General features: G+C 34.3%; 1 protein-coding gene across 4 annotated transcripts in view; it reads right to left on the bottom strand.

The window, feature by feature from the left end:
• Positions 1 to 4,677: 4,677 nt before the first annotated feature.
• Positions 4,678 to 21,403, bottom strand: part of LOC127159930 (NACHT, LRR and PYD domains-containing protein 12) — an 83,308-nt gene continuing 66,582 nt past the window's right edge. For 3 of the 4 annotated variants that reach the window (XM_051102616.1, XM_051102618.1, XM_051102617.1), the window contains exons 5-6: positions 12,319 to 12,492; positions 4,678 to 4,851 (exon numbers count right to left, since the gene is read on the bottom strand). In XM_051102616.1, coding sequence (XP_050958573.1) covers positions 4,698 to 4,851; positions 12,319 to 12,492 — 328 coding nt within the window. In that variant the 3' untranslated portion in view covers positions 4,678 to 4,697. The remainder of the gene's footprint in view (positions 4,852 to 12,318; positions 12,493 to 21,403) is intronic. The other variant, XM_051102619.1, reaches the window with a different exon arrangement.

Below are 21,403 nucleotides of genomic sequence, written 5' to 3' on the forward strand. Positions count from 1 at the left end.
AACAATCAGCATGAGAATCACAACAATGGTGACCAACAAAAACGTATGTTGTAGCCAATCAAAACTCATCCATATTTCCCATCATGCATTGTGGCATGAATAAATTATGAGCTGATGATTTCTGTGATGTTTAGAGTTGATCTGTTTCTGGATATGCTGTTTGTTACCATTTTTGAGATTCATACGCTGATTCATGATGTCTGTGTGTGCCTGAAAGAACAACTTTTGAAAGTTTTTTTTTTTTGATCGGAGGAGCTTGTAAAAAGTCCATTCAAAATTTAAACAAAAATTCAGGCTTTATCATTTTTTTTGTTGCTGTGAAACCACAAGGCAGTTGTGGTCCTGGAGGTGGTTGCTATGCAGTTGCTAAGGTACTGGAAGTGATTACTAGACTGTTGCTATGCACTTGCTAAGGTATTTGGGGTAGTTTCTAGACTGTTGCTATGTAGTTGCCAGGGTACTTGGGAGGTTGCTATGCACTGTACAACAACACACATGATAATGTTGCAGAATTGTTTTTCACACAATATTAAACATTCCTGAAACTTCCGTCGTCAAGGCTACAAAATAAGAAACAAATACGGTCGTGGTCAGAATTGTTGGTGTCCTCAGTAAATAGGACCAAAAAGGCTGTGAAAATAAATCTGCATTGTTTATTAATTTGATCTTTGGTACAAACTCCCGTCCTCATCATGCATTAGGACGATATAAACACACCCCAGCCAACACATCCATGTGGGGCCCATAAGGGTTGCAACTGGGCCGATATCTGGGGCCCACACGGGCTAACCAACTGGGAACCAGCTAATTTTGTCCTCAGTTTCCATGGTGGCCCTCCATGGGTTAGCCCAGATGGGCACCATATACACAGCAAAACACCTGATGTTAATAAGCAGAATCACCAAAGGAGAAAACCAAAATTTTTAAACAACCATTATAGTGGTCAGTGTTTGCATTAGTTGGGCTCTTGACCCTTAAATCTTTAATACTAGATTTTGTTTGGCTGCTGTATTTGACTTGAAACAGCCAGACAAGCCAAGAGCTCAAGTCACCAGGTGATTTATGTTTTAACATATTCATTGTTTGACGTAAATCACCTGAAGTCTAATCTCTAAGTTAGGTTTTTTTTTTTTTTTTGCTTATTGTAATAGCCTTGACAATCCACAGAAGATCTACCACTTCCTATACATTTTGGAAAGATTTTTTTTTTACAACCGGTTTTAAAAAGAAATATTTCACCTAGGCACACATAGACATCAAGAACCAGCCCATGAATCTCAACAATGGTGACAAACGGCATATTCAGATAAACAGATCAACTCTGAACTCTCATAATTTATTCATGCCGCAATGCATGATGGGAGTCATGGATGAGTTCTGATTGGCTACAACACGCTTTTTGATGGTCACCGTTGTTGTGATTCTCACACTGATTCTTCATGTCTGTGTGTCTAAATTAAGATAAACTTTTTTTCATCATCTGTCTGATTATGGCAAAACTGATTGATCTGTTGTTCACAGTTATTTTTTTTAATCTGTAAGGAAATTCTATGTCAAATACTCAAGTCACTATATGATGATTAAGTCAAGCACAGTCAATGCCATCTTATTGACTTTTGCTCTTTGCTTGTCTGGCTGTTATAACTCAGTAATTGCAGCCAAACAAGACCTAACATTGAGATTTAAGGGTCAAGAGCCCAACTAATGCAAACACTGACCACTATAATGGTTGTTTAAAAATTTTGGTTTTCTCCTTTGGTGATTCTGCTTATTAACATCAGGTGTTTTGCTGTGTATATGGTGCCCATCTGGGCTAACCCATGGAGGGCCACCATGGAAACTGAGGACAAAATTAGCTGGTTCCCAGTTGGTTAGCCCGTGTGGGCCCCAGATATCGGCCCAGTTGCAACCCTTATGGGCCCCACATGGATGTGTTGGCTGGGACGTCTTCTTCCAGGCAGATTTGTAACATCTTCAGTTGATTAGAACTTAATTATTAGGGATTTTCAGAGCTTGAGCTCTTTTCTTATACACTCAAAAAAATATTTTAGCCCTTAACTTAATTTAGTTACGTACAAAAGTTGCATGCATTTGGATTACATAGTTTTAATTTAAACAAATCAATTAAACTTAATGTGATTCAAATGCATCAGTCTTACGTAAATTAAACAGGTAAAGTTGATGTAACATTTCCCAGTGTTAAGCAAACCCTGCTCAGTGCTCATGTGTTTCCACACTACAGAGTGTTCAAGTAGCATTGACACAGTGTTGGAGTTAAGGAGATCATTATGTCATGATTGACCAATAATGATCAACACCTGCTGTTTACAAGCAGAATCACAGAAGGAAAGAGAAACACAAGAATCAGACACAGCCAAAGATAAAATGAACTTAAATAAATAAAGACATTAAATCTCTGATTAAACAACTCCACAAACATTACAGTTTGACTTGATTTCTGTCATATATCCACAAATATTATTTGAGAACATCTAAACAGAGGTTTAGATGTTTTATTTAAAAAAAAATGTTTCGTTTGACCTCACCATCATGGCGAACAGGGTTTACTTTAGTTGGGCTCTTGACCCTTGACTTTCGTAGTAGTTTTTTTTTTGTTCTTTGGTTGCTGTAATTGTGTTTGTTGAGCACGTTTGTTATAGTGCAAAAAAAAAAAAAAAAAAAAGGGCCTTATTAAGTGTTCTTGGTTAATTATTATTGATATTGCAATCATAACCCAGTGGCTTGATGTACTGATATCGTTCAGTGGTTTACTTGTAAGTTTCATGACATTTACAGTAGGTGTATGAATTGTTACTATTACTACTTTAAGATCTCCAGTATTACTTAGACACACACAGACATCAAGAATCAGCATATGAATCTCAACAATGGTGACATTCAACAGCTGCATGCTGGGAGTCATGGGTGAGATTTGTACTCTGCTGCTACCCAGCATGCAGCTGTTGAATGTCACCATTTTTGAGATTCATATGCTGATTCTTGATGTCTGTGTGTGTCAAACTGATGCTGGAGATTTCAAGGTTTAGTGCATATGATGAACATCCATAATAGTTCATACACCTGTTATAAACTATGAAAATAATAGACTAACCACTGCATGAGAACAATGCATCATGCCACTGGATGATAATGAATTAACAAACAATAAAAATTAACCAAAAACACGTAATCAGACTTCTTTTTGGCTTTTTTTTTCTTTTGTTGTAATAAATGTGCTTCATACACATAATTACAGCAGCCAAAAAAGTTAAAATAAAAAAATCAAAAGTCAAGAGTCCAACTAAAGTAAACCCTGATCGCCATGATGGTAAACAGCAGGTGTTCATCATTATTGGTCAATCATGACATAATGATCTCCTTAACTCCAACACTGTGTCAATGCTACTTGAACACTCTGTAGTGTGGAAACACATGAGCACTGAGCAGGGTTTGCTTAACACTGGGAAATGTTACATCAACTTTACCTGTTTAATTTACGTAAGACTGATGCATTTGAATCACATTAAGTTTAATTGATTTGTTTAAATTAAAACTATGTAATCCAAATACATGCAACTTTTGTACGTAATTGAATTAAGTTAAGGGCTGAAATGTTTTTTTTTGAGTGTAGACACTTTCTAATTTGTGAGGCTTAACAATCTTTTGCTGCACATCAGAACTATATATTCTTTGCTTTTTCTCATTGTGATCAATGATTCCCTCTATGGTGCCCATTATGTTCTAACCATGAAATATTTTTTCACATAAGTTTTTATTATATGAAATAGCTTCAATCATACAAAAAAAAAAAAAAAAAAAAAAAGTAAAGAAATTTTTGGGGGGGGTATTTAGGAAAATGTTGCCATATGGCAACAATGTACCACAATGGAAAATGGCCCAAAATTACTTTTCCTATTCAATTATGATATACTTTGCAATTCAGATGCACATTTCTTATTAGAAAATATTAAAAATTTGTTAAATACAGTTTTCTCATGTTCTCATATTTATTGTTTTATTTTAATGTGTTTTTGTAAAGCCATAACTGTGTTATAATATTGTTTTGATAAGTTCGCTATTTGCAATAGTTACTAATATTTTTCATAGTGTGATTTTTTGTGAATTATATTAAAAAATAGGGTAAGTCTGATTCTCAAACATCACTGTAATTATAACTATTATATGGAACCCACAACAATTAAAAAACAACATCATATAGGCTACAAAAATATATTATGCCCATTTTTGAAATTATAAATAACCACAAATGAGATTTCAGTGATAATTTTCCCACTGAACTAGAAAATGTTCCTGGTGGATTCTTGGTTCTTTTTATCAGTGAACCAAGCCAAGACATGATGATTGTTTTCAGCATTAAACAACCAACCACCCCATCACTGTTTCTCTTTGTTTTATTTGCTATTATGTGTTTTGTACAAAATTAAGGGTCAGGAGCCCAACTAAAGCAAACATTGACCACAGTGATGGTGATGTTTTGTGAAATGAAACCAACATCTAAACCTTTGTAATTCTCATTAAGAACTTTTGTATGACAGAAATAAAATCAAACTGGTTAGTAATAAGTGAAGTTGGTGAAGCTGTTTGTGGCGTTGTTTAATCCTACTCTGTTGACAACCACAAAATAATGACAAATTCTCTCACATACACAGCAGACAGAATGATTGTTACTGCTCAGCTTACTTGAGTTTTTTCAGGTGGTTGAGCAGCTTCACTCCTGAAACTCCTGGGTGATTGTAGCTCAGATCCAGCTCTCTCAGGTGTGAGGGGTTTGAACTCAGAGCTGATGCCAGAGCAGCACAACCTTCTTCTGTCACCATACAGCCAGATAATCTACAACAACAGTGAGTGTTAGTGTGCTTCTTTTTTTAGAAATACAGTAGCCATGCAACATGTAAGGGATAATATACATCCAGCAAGTTTTTACAAAAACCACTAACTTTATAGGTATTTCCTAGATTATTATTGTGAAAAAATAAAATCTCTGTAAAATGTAAATCTCTTACAATTAACCATTAGATAGCAACAGCACACATGCATGAGCTAATGTAACTATCACTGCATCAGCAACTACACAGTTACTGCCTTTAAAGCCTTCAACACACTGCACAATTTTAGCAGTCATGTAAGATCATTGCTGATCACACTGTGTGACATGTAAATGACACCTATTGACACGTAGGCTATGAAAAAAAGTGTAAGCGGAAAAGGAAGGAATAAGAGCTTGAGGTAAACAGTTTTTTTGTTGTTGTTTTAGCGCTATGTCACGTTGATTTCAAAAAGCATTTTTATTGGCTAATGTGGTAAATGTGGGTCGTGACAGCAAACACACCATGTGAGGATCGGGCTGAATTTCTGACACTGTCAGAAAATGATCGTAGGCTGTCTTTGGTCACAAGACCGTGACAATGGCCGTCTTTGAACCTCTCTCACTATTAGACATAGGATCAGAGATTAGGAGCCACGATCACAGAAATCACTACGACTGTTTCACGATGCCAATCTTTCATCTGGGACAGCCAAAAATCGTGCAGTGTGTTTCAGGCTTAAAGGCACAATATGTAAGTTTTTTTTTAATTAAGGCAATTTTTTTCTAGTGTAATAGACCATGTCATTGCATCACCTGCCAGTGGCGTCATGCACACTTGATTTATACTGTGTTTTATTACCCAGCCAACACATCCATGTGGGGCCCATAAGGGTTGCAACTGGGCCGATATCTGGGGCCCACACGGGCTAACCAACTGGGAACCAGCTAATTTTGTCCTCAGTTTCCATGGTGGCCCTCCATGGGTTAGCCCAGATGGGCACCATATACACAGCAAAACACCTGATGTTAATAAGCAGAATCACCAAAGGAGAAAACCAAAATTTTTAAACAACCATTATAGTGGTCAGTGTTTGCATTAGTTGGGCTCTTGACCCTTAAATCTCAATGTTAGGTCTTGTTTGGCTGCAATTACTGAGTTATAACAGCCAGACAAGCAAAGAGCAAAAGTCAATAAGATGGCATTGACTGTGCTTGACTTAATCATCATATAGTGACTTGAGTATTTGACATAGAATTTCCTTACAGATTAAAAAAAATAACTGTGAACAACAGATCAATCAGTTTTGCCATAATCAGACAGATGATGAAAAAAAGTTTATCTTAATTTAGACATACAGACATGAAGAATCAGTGTGAGAATCACAACAACGGTGACCATCAAAAAGCGTGTTGTAGCCAATCAGAACTCATCCATGACTCCCATCATGCATTGCGGCATGAATAAATTATGAGAGTTCAGAGTTGATCTGTTTATCTGAATATGCCGTTTGTCACCATTGTTGAGATTCATGGGCTGGTTCTTGATGTCTATGTGTGCCTAGGTGAAATATTTCTTTTTAAAACCGGTTGTAAAAAAAAAATCTTTCCAAAATGTATAGGAAGTGGTAGATCTTCTGTGGATTGTCAAGGCTATTACAATAAGCAAAAAAAAAACCTAACTTAGAAATTAGACTTCAGGTGATTTACGTCAAACAATGAATATGTTAAAACATAAATCACCTGGTGACTTGAGCTCTTGGCTTGTCTGGCTGTTTCAAGTCAAATACAGCAGCCAAACAAAATCTAGTATTAAAGATTTAAGGGTCAAGAGCCCAACTAATGCAAACACTGACCACTATAATGGTTGTTTAAAAATTTTGGTTTTCTCCTTTGGTGATTCTGCTTATTAACATCAGGTGTTTTGCTGTGTATATGGTGCCCATCTGGGCTAACCCATGGAGGGCCACCATGGAAACTGAGGACAAAATTAGCTGGTTCCCAGTTGGTTAGCCCGTGTGGGCCCCAGATATCGGCCCAGTTGCAACCCTTATGGGCCCCACATGGATGTGTTGGCTGGGTAGACAGGCGAGCAACTGCTTGGATACAAATAAAGACAGAAAACAAATCTCTTTTATATAGCTCAACACTGTAGAGTCTTATTGATTCAATATCATTTTCTTGATTTACCACAAGTATCATGTTTTTACCATGCCTCAGAGAGAATACTATTTTGTCAAGTGGTTAACATAGCAAACTCATACGCAATTTTATTTGTATTAATAGTAATAAAAGCTTCATACAATATATTTAAAAATGAATTGCATGCCATTGAGCAACACAAACCATCCAGCATTTATTAATATCATATTCTAATATCAAAGCTTTACTGCAGATGTGTGTGTGGTGCTGCTGACGCAGGAGCCGGAGTTTTGAACCCAGATGTGCTTTGCTCCGTTTATAAGCACACGCTACAGGAATGCACATACATGCACTGTGATACTCTCATGTACGTGCATAGAAGACTGACACAGAAGAAAACAAATGGCTGAATAAAATTCATATTTTAAGCTTTCTTTACACACAAAAACTATTCTCATTGCTTTTATAATATTATGGTTGAACCACTGATGTCACACGGACTATTATAACAATACACTGTAAAAAAAACACCTATAGAATCTACTCAATATAATGGGGTAAACTGATGTAACAATTTGCACTCAATTTGTTTGTGTAGATTCTATCCTATATGTCTGAGTTAAGAATACCTGAATTTATCAGCTAAGACAAACTAAAAAAAAAAGTAGGTAAAGTCTACACAGCAAAAAGGCCAGTGTTAAATGAACTCTCCCAGGAGTTTAAGTCCATACTCAAGAGTATTAAAATGAACACTGAAGCAGTGTTAGAGTTAATGAGGTAATTAAGTGATTCATTGAGTGATGATTGACCATTATTAAAGACGCCTGATGTTAATAAGCAGAATCACCAAAAAGAGAAAATCTAATTTTGTAAGTTGCCATTATAGTGGTCAGTGTTAGCATTAGTTTAGCTCTTTACCAGTAACTTCTTACTATTAGATTTTGTTTGGGTGTTGTAATTGAGTTACAACAGTCAAACAAACCAGAAGAAATGAGATTTTGTGGTTTTGAATATGCTTTGACAAAGTCATGAAGTAGTGATCAGATTAAGTGAGTTGTAGTTTGTTTATGTTGGTTTAATCAGACAGGTGTTTCTGAAATTTATGTGACCAGATTTTTAAGATTTAGACACACAGACATCAACAATCAGCATGAGAATCACAACAATGGTGACCAACAAAAACGTATGTTGTAGCCAATCAAAATTCATCCATATCTCCCATCATGCATTGTGGCATGAATAAATTATGAGCTGATGATTTCCGTGATGTTTAGAGTTGATCTGTTTCTGGATATGCTGTTTGTCACCATTTTTGAGATTCATATGCTGATTCATGATGTCTGTGTGTGCCTGATAGAACAGCTTTTGAAAGTTTTTTTTTTATTATTTTGATCGGAGGAGCTTGTAAGAAGTCCATTCATAAATTAAAAAAAATAAAAAATTCAGGCTTTATCATTTTTTTGCAGCTGTGAAACCACAAGGCAGTTATAATAAATAAAAGATATAGAACTCTAAATGGTTTCAGTGGCTCAAATTACATTTATTCTAAAACAGAATTATCACCACTGCATGACTTTTGCTCTTTGGCTTGTCCGGCTTATTTAACTAAATAGTTGAACAAAAGCTAACGTTAAAAAGCTACGGGTCAAGAGCCCAACTAATGCTAACACTGACCACTATAATGGTGACATAAACATGTTGGTGTCTTCAATAATTTTCAATCATCACTCAATGAATCACTTAATTACCTCATTAACTTTGACACTGCTTCAGTGTTCATTTTATCACTCAAATAAACTCCCGCGAGAGTTCATTTAACACTGGGCTTTTTGCTGTGTAGACTTTATCTACTTTTTTTTTAGTTTGTCATAGCTGTTAAATTCAGGTATTTTTTACTCAAATATATAGACAAACGAAGTGCAAATTGTTACTTCAATTTACCTCATTTTATTGGGTAGATTCGTAAATTTAGGTTTTCTTTACTCAGACATATAGGATAGAATCTACCCAAACAAACTAAGTGCAAATTGTTACATCAGTTTACCCCATTATATTGAGTAGATTCTATAGGTTGTTTTTTACAGTGTATCCTTACGTTTTCGGGCCTTGAATCATGAATGTCAGCTGTGTTGCCAAACACAAGATACAAATCAAATGTTATTAACAATTAAATTGCTCAAATCTAATAATTACACAGGAATATGTTTAGCCACTCTCGACTGCCCCTCCGGAGGTCTGTGCATGTCACTGATTGAGTTTAAGAAAATTGTCTAGCATCTAAGATTTTAGGTTAGGATTAGGGCGCATGCTGACATAAATCTATAATCATCATCATAACAACGAAACGCCAGACCAAACTTTCAAATAGGGATGTAACAATTCATGTGAATATTATTTTCTCACCTTTTTTGTTTGTTTGTTTGTTTGTTTTTTAGGACAAAATGAGATTTAAGATGAATTATAAATGTAAAGTGTCATTTGATTATTTCTCAGACAAAACACTGCACATTTCTTTAAGACATTGAAAATATGTCAAATAACAAAGCTAAATTGACATTTTAAAACAAATCCCAAATCAATTAAATGAATAATACAAATAAAATAAATCTCTTCATATAAACAAACTAAGGCTTTGCCTTTGCTCTTTCCATTTAAAATTAGGCAACCACTGCATTTTAATCACGATCAAAACAAAGATACTGTACACATGCAGTATGAGCAGTTTTTGATTTCAATTAGATTAGATTTGAAGCAAAAACCGAATGGTCTGATTTTACCTTTGTGAAACTATTCTACAAAAAACATCTGAATGAAATAAAACACCAGACATGCTGAATGAGAATGCATATTCACTCTCTGGCAGTAGGTGGCGCTTATGGAACAGCAGCGATAGAGTGTTTTCTTGGTTACCGCTGTAAACTAAGCAGTTTCTAAACACTACTTTAATATGCATGATACACAGGCAAGATAAAAAAGAAAATCTAAACTTTCTGAACACAGTTCCTCTTAGACATTCCCAGTCAACAATTTGATCTCACACTGATCTCACCATGTGGTCACAATGTGACGTAACAGTGAGCTAAAAGTGTAACCTCACAGCGTCCTCAATGTGTGCTCACACTATGATCACAATGTGAAGTCAAAGTGCACTCACTGCACGGAGACTAGGTACCCAGCATGCATTGCTACAGGAAGCTATTGATTGTCACCATTGTTGAGATTCATACACTGATTCTTGATGTTTCTCTGTTTTTACATGACACAGCAGTTTAAAATGTTTGACTTATGCTTTCAAATTGCTTCATAAATTACTATATCGTATAAACAAAGAGATTATAATTGACTGCATACTGAATCTAGGTGATGATTGTGTTGTTGTCATTAATAATCCTTTCTTGATATTCCTTGCCATAACAAATGTGGTTTACAAACACAGTTACACATCAGTTGTACACAGCAAAATCCCCAGTGTTAATTCAACACTCTGAATGTGGATACATATAAACACTGAAGCAGTGTTGAAGTTAACGAGATAATTAGGTGATTAACAAAGTGATGATTGATCATTATTGAAGACACCTGATGTTAATAAGCAGAATCACCAAAGGAGAAAACCAAAATTTTTAAGCAACCATTATAGTGGTCAATGTTTGCATTAGTTGGGCTCTTGACCCTTAAATCATCAATATTAGGTCCTGTTTGGCTGCAATTATTGAGTTATAACAGCCAGACAAGCAAAGAGCAAAAGTCATTAAGATGGCATTGACTGTGCTTGACTTAACCATCATATAGTGACTTGAGTATTTGACATAGAATTTCCTTACAGATTACAAAAAAACAAAAACTGTGAACAAAAGATCAATCAGTTTTGCCATAATAAGACAGATGATGAAAAAAAGTTTATCTTAATTTAGACACACAGACATGAAGAATCAGTGTGAGAATCACAACAACGGTGACCATCAAAAAGCGTGTTGTAGCCAATCAGAACTCATCCACGACTCCCATCATGCATTGCGGCATGAATAAATTATGAGAGTTCAGAGTTGATCTGTTTATCTGAATATGCCGTTTGTCACCATTGTTGAGATTCATGGGCTGGTTTTTGATGTCTATGTGTGCCTAGGTGAAATACTTTTTTTTTTGAACAGGTTGTAAAAAAAAAAACTTTCCAAGATGTATAAGAAGTGCTGAATCTTCTGTGGATTGTCAAGGCAATTACAATAAGAAAAAAAAAATAACTAACTTAAAGGTTATACTCTAGGTGATTTACGTCAAACAATGAATATGTTAAAACATAATCAGCTGGTGACTTGAGCTTTTGGCTTGTCTGGCTGTTTTAACTCAAATACAGCAGCCAAACAAAATCTAGTATTAAAGATTTAAGGGTCAAGAGCCCAACTAATGCAAACATTGACCACTATAATGGTTGCTTAAAAAAATTTTGGTTTTCTCCTTTGGTGATTCTGCTTGTTAACATCAGGTGTCTTCAATAATGATCAATCATCACTTCGTTAATCACCTAATTATCTCATTACCTTCAGCACTGCTTCAGTGTTAACTTTAACACTGCTTCAGTGTTTATATGTGTCCACACTCAGAGTGTTAAATTAACACTGGGGATTTTGCTGTGTATGTTTGGAGAAGGTTCTTATAACATAAATTTGTTATCTGGGTGTGCACTCATACTGTGAGCTCATCATGTGACACCACTGTGATAGTGTTGAGAAACAGGAAGTAGAATGTCCCCTGGTGACCGATATTTGCAGTGCCTCCTCTCAACCTGCACAACATTTTGAATTCACAATGAGCTCACATATTACTCACACTCTTGAGTATCACACAATGAGAATGATGTGATGTCACTGTAAACATCGCATGATCTCACGTGTTGACTGGGTTCATATAAATCCTCACTCTCAACCAACTTGAATAAGCACACATATTTTTATTGATTTTCATCCGGCCCAGCATGCATTGTCACATTCCTACTTTCAAATGATCTCTCCCATAGGCAACATATAAAGTATATGTTAAAAGAATGAACCCTAGCACAGACCCCTGCTACAGCCTGCTGAACTAGTCATGGTATACAGGACTAAAAACAATCAGTGAGGATTTAAATCATTCAAACACAACACCAGCACCTTTCAAGAATGACAGAGACTACTAGTAACTCTGAGATGGTTGTTTGCGAAAAAAACAATAGTTCAACAGCTTCTATATGCTGTCACATGACTGGCTGGTTAGAAAGTTGCAATAATGAGCAGCTAAACAGTTGTACCCAATAAAGTGTCCAGTGAGTGTACATGTATATTTTACAAAGAACATTTAAATACCCCATTAAATACCTCAGTATGTTGAGTTGACAGTTTGGACTCTTCAGTCCAGCACACAGCCGTTTCACTCCTGAATCCTGCAGGTCATTGTTACTCAGGTCCAGCTCTCTCAGAGAAGAGTTTGATGATTGTAAAACTGAAGCCATAGTTTCACAGTGCTGATCAATGAGATTACAGATTGCCAATCTAAACAGGGTAATGAGAAATAATTAATTACATACACACTGTTGACGTATCTGTTTTAGGTTTTCTTATTGTTAATGTTTTCATGTCTTTAGGTATGTTTGAGTCCATGTGGTGCTGCACAGACCGATCAGCGAGAGTTGCTGATTGCAGTCAGGGGCAGAACTGAAACCAGAGATGTGAAGTCAGACACTGCTCCTGCTCCTAATAGTGACGTTTTGCTCTGTGTTTGTATACTTTATCACAGATTAAGTGAATTAAATGCAATACTTGTCAAATACACAGATGTGTGTATTTCATAATCAGGTGCTCATGCTTATGTGATGTTTTAGTTCTATTTGTTTGGTATTTGGTTTTCTGTTTATCAATAAACTGCATATGAGTTCTCATCTTAACTCAGTTACAGTAGATCAAACACTACAGATAAACGTGACCATAAACAGACTTTACAACTGTACAGACATCAGCTGATGTTTGAGAATTTTTATACATTATTTCATATATGTAGAAGATATATGTAGACAATGGGCCTCATTTATCATTCTAACATAGAAATGAGCACAGATCCGAGCGCACAAACCAACTTACGACAGAGTTCACATGTGATTTATGAAACATTTGTATGCTGCCAGTCCAAACAATTGTCATTTGAATATCACACCCCTAAAAACACCCCATTTTAGAAGCCTTGCCCCTAGAGTTTACAACACAGAATAACATAACCAGGGCAAAAAGAGGAAGTAATTTCATGAAAGAGAAATTTGTCTTACTCTAAAAACACCCATTAACCTTGTAATTGCAAACAATTACATTAATTTATATACATTAAATAACAGAAAATGTAATGTTACATTCATAAATTTTAAACACTATATAGCCTATTTAGTTCCCCTCACTCCACAACTAATTCTTTAAATTTAATGGTATTACAGAACAAAAATGAAAAATGAGTATCTATAAAATCATATATTAAACTATACTATAAAACATTAATAAATACAAATGTAAAGTTACATAGAGCGAAACTAAAAACGGTATTGGGCTCATTAGCCTCTCATTCGACAAGAATCGAAATGTTTCCAGTTTTGCCATGTAACATTTGGTGGCGCATAACACCGTTCCTATGCGCAAAAAAGTGTTTGCTTGGGCGCTGCACTCTGATGTAAAATTAATCAGTGTAACATCATATTTGGCTAACTGCATTTTAGTTTGATTAATAACTAAAATGTCAAGTTAGCAACACTGTTATTTTGTGTGTGAGTGTGTGAGGCACAGTTGAATTGAATAAAATAAAGATATAAAGAAACAAATAAAATGCATAAACAGTGTCACATAAACAAAAGTAGCCTATACTACTTTTAACGACATCTTGTGTAGTAACTGACAAAGGACCATTGATTAATGGTCACATTCTCATTGTTTTCATCCTTTTTTATTCAAGTATTTCAGTGGCTCTTGATCATTAAACATTTATGAATCAGAATAACAAATTAAAGGCCGATCAAAAATTTGACTCTAAACATACAAAAACATGAAAAATCTGCTATATAGTCACATTATCACTAAAATATGAATCCATGTATAAATCAAACCTCAGTATGTTCAGTTGACATTTTGGACTCTTCAGTCCAGCACACAGTAACTTCACTGCTGAATCCTGCAGGTCATTGTTACTCAGGTCCAGCTCTCTCAGTGGTGAGTTTGATGATTGTAAAGCTGAAGCCAAAATTTCAAAGTGCTGAATTGTGAGATTAGAGCCTGCCAGTCTGAAAAAGGGAGGACTTTGGTTTAAAAGCATGTTCAAAAGATAGTGTCCCCAAATGACTACAAGCCTATAAACAGTATATATGTTAAAAAGACTGCAAAGTAAACAATATTCACCTCTAAATTATACACCATTTATTTATAAAAATAGAGAATAGTGCTATTTCTTGTAATACAAGCCAACCAGAAAGCATAAATAAAATATAGTGCTTAAAAAAGAAATAAAAACCTCAAACAAATCTATGACATTCAACAAAATTACACTCAATGTTTATTGCATGTTGTTGTTGTACTGATATAATATATCTGTACTGTGACATGTTTGTCAGTTTACTTCAATTACAAGTCTGAGTGACTTTATTTCTTTCCTGAACCTTAAACTGTATAACAGAAAAGAATAAACTGCTATTACACTTGACATTCTGTCGTGCTCATGCCCCTGTATATTCACTCTGTGGAATTTACAGCAATTAAACATCCTTAACAACTTAAAAGTTGTTGCCATCATTTATTAAACTTTCACAAATATATGAGTAAATCTGGAGTACTAATATATTTATTCTGTGTACAGGAATGTTGTGGGATCTTTGGACTTCATTCTCGGGTTTGGCAGCAACGCATTGCCTAAATGCAATTTACAGAAATCTGCACAGTAAAATCCACAGAGTAAAATCAACTCTATTCAGAGAACATTTGGTCCCTCTCTAAATAGAGTTAAATTAACACTGAAGCAGAGTTAAAGTTAATGAGATAATTAAGTGATCAATTAAAAGGTGATTGAGCATTAGTGATGATAACAAGCAGACTTAATGAAGAAAAGAGAAACACAAGAACTACAACTGACTTCAGCCACAGATTAAATCAACTGAAATAAATTAAGTGATTAACTCTCTCAAGATCTCAGCAGATGATGGTTAAACAACTCCACAAACAGCATCACCAGCTTCACTCATTATTAACCAGGCTGACTTTATTTCTGTCACACGTCTACAGAAGCTCTTATTGAAATTTACAGAGGATCAAATGTTGATGTTTTAGTGGTTAAAATAATGCCACCATCATGGAGATCAGCATTTGCTTTAGTTTAGCTCTTGACCCTTCAGGTTTTAGGTTAGATCTCTGTTTAACTTTAGATGTAATGTTGTAAAACAGAGTGGTTGGTGCTTTACATTAAACACATTTTAATTGATTTTATATGTTGAGATGTTTATTGTGAGATGATTTGATTACATCCAGTGTAACTTTTTCTCAATTTATGCATTTACATAACCATGTAACTTCAGCAATCAAAAAAAAAAAAACTATAATACAACAGTATAAAATTATTTTAGGTTTATGTAAAGCATAAGTAAACACCACTGTTATTCAGAGACACACAGACATTAAGTACCAGCATATGAATCTCAACAATGGTGACAATCAACAAAATGCTTCATGCTGCAATGCATGCTGGGTAACAACAAAGTAAAAACTCCCATTATGCACTGCAGTATGAATATTTATTGTCACCACCGTTGAGGATCATATGATAAGTGTTCATGTCTAAAATCCTGAGCAACTGCAGCTCTTTTTTTTTTCAAAATTGAAGCTTTATGGTGGTGACTGTTTAGTAGGACCTTTTTTCAACAATATGCCCATCAATAAACCAAAGAGAAAGATCACTTCATAATGTTCACACAAATGAGCTATAAGCAGAAAGTGTAAAATAATCAGTTGCTTCAAACATTTGATTCAGCAATGCACAAATGCTTGCTGTGAAACAATATTACAATTGCTTAGAAGCAAAATTATTGTAAGTTATTAAAAGGTTCAAGAGACAAAGTAAAGCAAACCTTGACCACAATTATGGTGGCATTATGTTTTTTTTAATTATTATTATTACAATAAGCCAGTCTGCTTAGTAATGACTGAAGTTGGTGATGCCGTTTGTGGAGTTTTTTTATCAAATTTTGAGAGATTTAATGTTTTTTTTTTTATTTCAGTTGATTTAATCTGTGTCTGAAATCATTTGTAGTTCTTGTGTTTCTCTTTTCTTCAGTGATTCTGCTTGTTAACAGCAGCTGTTCATCACTAATGCTCAATCACCTTTTAATTGATCACTTAATTATCTCATTAACTTTAACTCCACTTCAGTGTTAATTTAACTTTATTTAGAGAGGAACCAAATGTTCTCTGAATATAGTTAATTTTACTCCGTGAATTTTACTGTGTGCTTTCTCTGTCATGGTTTTAAATAGTCTTAGACTTCTAGTCTAGTCTGGACTCATTAGCCTCTCATTTGACAAGAATCCAAATGTTTCCAGTTTTGCCATGTAATATTTGGTTGCTAAACTATTATTCATTATGTAAACAAGGCTTTGTACATCACTCCTGTTCCAATATCCATGTAAAAAACACACTCGTCCTACACTCAAAAAAACATTTCATCCCTTAACGTAATTCAATTACGTACATCTTTTCCATGCATTTAGATTACATAGTTTTAATTTAAACAAATCAAGTAAACTTAATGTGATTCAAATGCATCAGTCTTACGTAAATGAAACAGGTAAAGTTGACGTAATACTTCCCAGTGTTAAACAAACCCTGCTCAGTGTTCATGTGTTTCCACACTACAGAGTGTTCAAGTAGCATTGACACAGTGTTGGAGTTAAGGAGATCATTATGTCATGATTGACCAATAATGATCAACACCTGCTGTTTACAAGCAGAATCACAGAAGGAAAGAGAAACACAAGAATCAGACACAGCCAAAGAGAAAATTAACTTAAATAAATAAAGACATTAAATCTCTGATTAAACAACTCCACAAACAACATTACAGTTTGACTTGATTTCTGTCATATATCCACAAATATTATTTCAGAACATCTAAACAGAGGTTTAGATGTTTTATTTTTTTAAAGTTTCAATTGACCTCACCATCATGGCGAACAGGGTTTACTTTAGTTTGACTCTTAACTTTTGATTTTTTTATTTTAACTTTTTTGGCTGCTGTAATTATGTGTATGAAACACATTTATTACAGCAAAATAAAAAAAGCTAAAAAAAAAAAAAGTCTGATTACATGTTTTTGGTTAATTTTTTTGGTTTGTTAATTCATTATCATCCAGTGGCATGACGCACTGATCTCATGCAGTGGTTAGTCTATTATTTTCATAGTTTGTAATAGGTGTATGAACTATTATGGATGTTCATCATATTCACTAAACCTTGAAATCCCCGGCATCAGTTTGACACACACAGACATCAAGAATCAGCATTTGAATCTCAACAATGGTGACATTCAACAGCTGCATGCTGGGTAGCAGCAGAGTACAAATCTCACCCATGACTCCCAGCATGCAGCTGTTGAATGTCACCATTGTTGAGATTCATATGCTGATTCTTGATGTCTGTGTGTGTCTAAGTAATACTGGAGATCTTAAAGTAGTAATAGTAACAATTCATACACCTACTATAAATGTCATGAAACTTAAAAATAGACCACTGAAAGATATCAGTAAATCAGGCCACTGGATGATGATTGCAATATCAATAATAATTAACCAAAAACACTTAAGGCCCTTTTCTTGGCAGTATAACAAACATGCTCTACAAACACAATTACAGCAACCAAAGAATTAAAAAAAACTATACTATGAAAGTCAAGGGTCAAGAGCCCAACTAAAGTAAACCCTGTTCGCCATGATGGTGAGGTCAAACAAAACATTTTTTTTAAATAAAACATCTAAACCTCTGTTTAGATGTTCTCAAATAATATTTGTGGATATATGACAGAAATCAAGTCAAACTGTAATGTTTGTGGAGTTGTTTAATCAGAGATTTAATGTCTTTATTTATTTAAGTTAATTTTCTCTTTGGCTGTGTCTGATTCTTGTGTTTCTCTTTCCTTCTGTGATTCTGCTTGTAAACAGCAGGTGTTCATCATTATTGGTCAATCATGACATAATGATCTTCTTAACTCCAACACTGTGTCAATGCTACTTGAACACTCTGTAGTGTGGAAACACATGAACACTGAGCAGGGTTTGTTTAACACTGGGAAATGTTACATCAACTTTACCTGTTTCATTTACATAAGACTGATGCATTTGAATCGCATTAAGTTTAATTGATTTGTTTAAATTAAAACTATGTAATCCAAATGCATGCAACTTTTGTACGTAATTGAATTAAGTTAAGGGCTGAAATATTTTTTTGACTGTTGTTACCCTCTTGTTACCTGTGTAAGTGTAGCAGTAAACAATGTTAGTTCTGCTGCAATAGATATGTTTCAAAGTTATTAACAATGAACTGTATTACATTGTTAAATACAAGGTCTAAAGACCGTAAGTTAAAATTTTAACAGAACCTTTCTACACTCAAAAAAATATTTCAGCCCTTAACTTAATTCAATTACGTACAAAAGTTGCATGCATTTGGATTACATAGTTTTAATTTAAACAAATCAATTAAACTTAATGTGATTCAAATGCATCAGTCTTACGTAAATGAAACAGGTAAAGTTGATGTAATATTTCCCAGTGTTAAACAAACCCTGCTCAGTGTTCATGTGTTTCCACACTACAGAGTGTTCAAGTAGCATTCACACAGTGTTGGAGTTAAGGAGATCATTATGTCATGATTGACCGATAATGATGAACACCTGCTGTTTACAAGCAGAATCACAGAAGTAAAGAGAAACACAAGAATCAGCTACAGCCAAAGATAAAATGAACTTTAATATAATAAATTGAATAGACATTAAATCTCTGATTAAACAACATTACAGTTTGGCTTGATTTCTGTCATATATCCACAAATATTATTTCAGAACATCTAAATAGAGGTTTAAATGTTTTATATATATATATATATATATATATATATATATATATATTTTTTTTTTTTTTTTTAATGTTTCAGTTGACCTCACCATCATGGCGATCAGGGTTTATTTGGACTCTTGACTTTTGTTTTTTTATTTGGCTGCTATAATTATGTGTATGAAGCACATCTATTACAGCAAAATAACAAAGCCAAAAAGAAGTCTGATTAGGTGTTTTTGGTTAATTTTTATTTGTGGGGAAATCACTAACATCCAGTAGCCTGAAGCACTGATCTCATGCAGTGGTTAGTCTATTATTTTCATAATATTTACCATTAGTGTATGAACAATGGATGTTTATCTTATACACTAAACCTTGAAATCTACGATGTCTCCTTGACACACACAGACATTAAGAATCAGCATTTGAATCTCAACAATGGTGACATTCAACAGCTGCATGCTGGGTAACAGCAGATTATAAAACTCACCCATGACTCCCAGCATGCAGCTGTTGAATGTCACCATTGTTGAGATTCATATGCTTATTCTTGATGTCTGTGTGTGTCTAAGTAATACTGGAGATCTTAAAGTAGTAAAAGTAACAGTTCATTAAACTACTGTAAATATCATGCAACTAAAAGGTAAACCATAGAACGATTTCAGCAAATCAGGCCACTGGATGATGATTACACCATCAATAATAATTAACCAAGAACATTTAATAAGGCCCTCCCTTTGTTTTTTTTGTTTGTTTTTTGGCACTATAACAAATGTGCTTTGTAAACACAATTACAGCAACCAAAGAACAAAAAAATTATACTAAGAAAGTTAAGGGTCAAGAGCCCAACTAAAGTAAACCCTGTTCGCCATGATGGTGAGGTCAAATGAAACTTTTTTTTTTTTAATAAAACATCTAAACCTCTGTTTAGACGTTCTCAAATAATATTTGTGGATATACGACAGAAATCAAGTCAAACTGTAATGTTGTTTGTGGAGTTGTTTAATCAGAGATTTGATGTCTTTATTTATTTAAGTTCATTTTATTTTTGGCTGTGACTGATTCTTGTGTTTCTCTTTCCTTCTGTGATTCTGCTTGTAAACAGCAGGTGTTCATCATTATTGGTCAATCATGACATAATGATCTTCTTAACTCCAACACTGTGTCAATGCTACTTGAACACTCTGTAGTGTGGAAACACATGAACACTGAGCAGGGTTTGTTTAACCCTAGGGAAATGTTACATCAACTTTACCTGTTTCATTTACGTAAGACGGATGCATTTGAATTACATTAAGTTTAATTGATTTGTTTAAATTAAAACTATGTAATCTAAATGCATGGAACTGATGTATGTAATTGAATTAAGTTTAGGGCTGAAATATTTTTTTGAGTGTAAGAACAGAATGCAGAAAAAAATAATAATAATAATTTACAGCCATTTATACAAAGTACAAAGAACAGTAAAAGCAAACACACAAACAACAACAACAACCAAAAATCATGTTCTATATTTATTTTTAATAGGCATACTGTCAATTATTCCTTTCAGCTGCACTCAAAAAAATATTTCAGCCCTTAACTTAATTCAATTACGTACAAAGGTTGCATGCATTTGGATTACATAGTTTTAATTTAAACAAATCAATTAAACTTAATGTGATTCAAATGCATCAGTCTTACATAAATGAAACAGGTAAAGTTGATGTAATATTTCCCAGTGTTAAACAAACCCTGCTCAGTGTTCATGTGTTTCCACACTACAGAGTGTTCAAGTAGCATTGACACAGTGTTGGAGTTAAGGAGACCATTATGTCATGATTGACCAATAATGATGAACACCTGCTTTTTACAAGCTGAATCACAGAAGGAAAGAGAAACACAAGAATCAGACACAGCCAAAGAGAACTTAAATAAATAAAGACATTAAATCTCTGATTAAACAACTCCACAAACATTACAGTTTGACTTGATTTCTGTCATATATCCACAAATATTATTTGAGAACATCTAAACAGAGGTTTAGATGTTTTATTTAAAAAAAAATTTTTGTTTGACCTCACCATCATGGCGAACAGGGTTAGAGAATAGGTGCCCTTTAGTTATGAAATACTTACAGTATAAATGCTTTACACTGTAAAAAAAATAAATAAATAAAAAAAATGTACCAAAATGTTCTTTTGGGATTTAAAGGGTTTCTGTTGGCCGATTTTAATGGGTTACCATTGTGCTGAAGAGTACAGCATGTGCTTTAGTCCAGGAGAAGACAAGAAACTGTCGATGTTATGCTGCATATCATTTTATTTAAAAGCTGTAACTGTAGTTACTGATGCAGTGAT

The sequence above is a fragment of the Labeo rohita genome, unplaced genomic scaffold (genome assembly GCF_022985175.1).
Source record: "Labeo rohita strain BAU-BD-2019 unplaced genomic scaffold, IGBB_LRoh.1.0 scaffold_265, whole genome shotgun sequence".
Taxonomy (NCBI): Eukaryota; Metazoa; Chordata; class Actinopteri; order Cypriniformes; family Cyprinidae; genus Labeo; species Labeo rohita.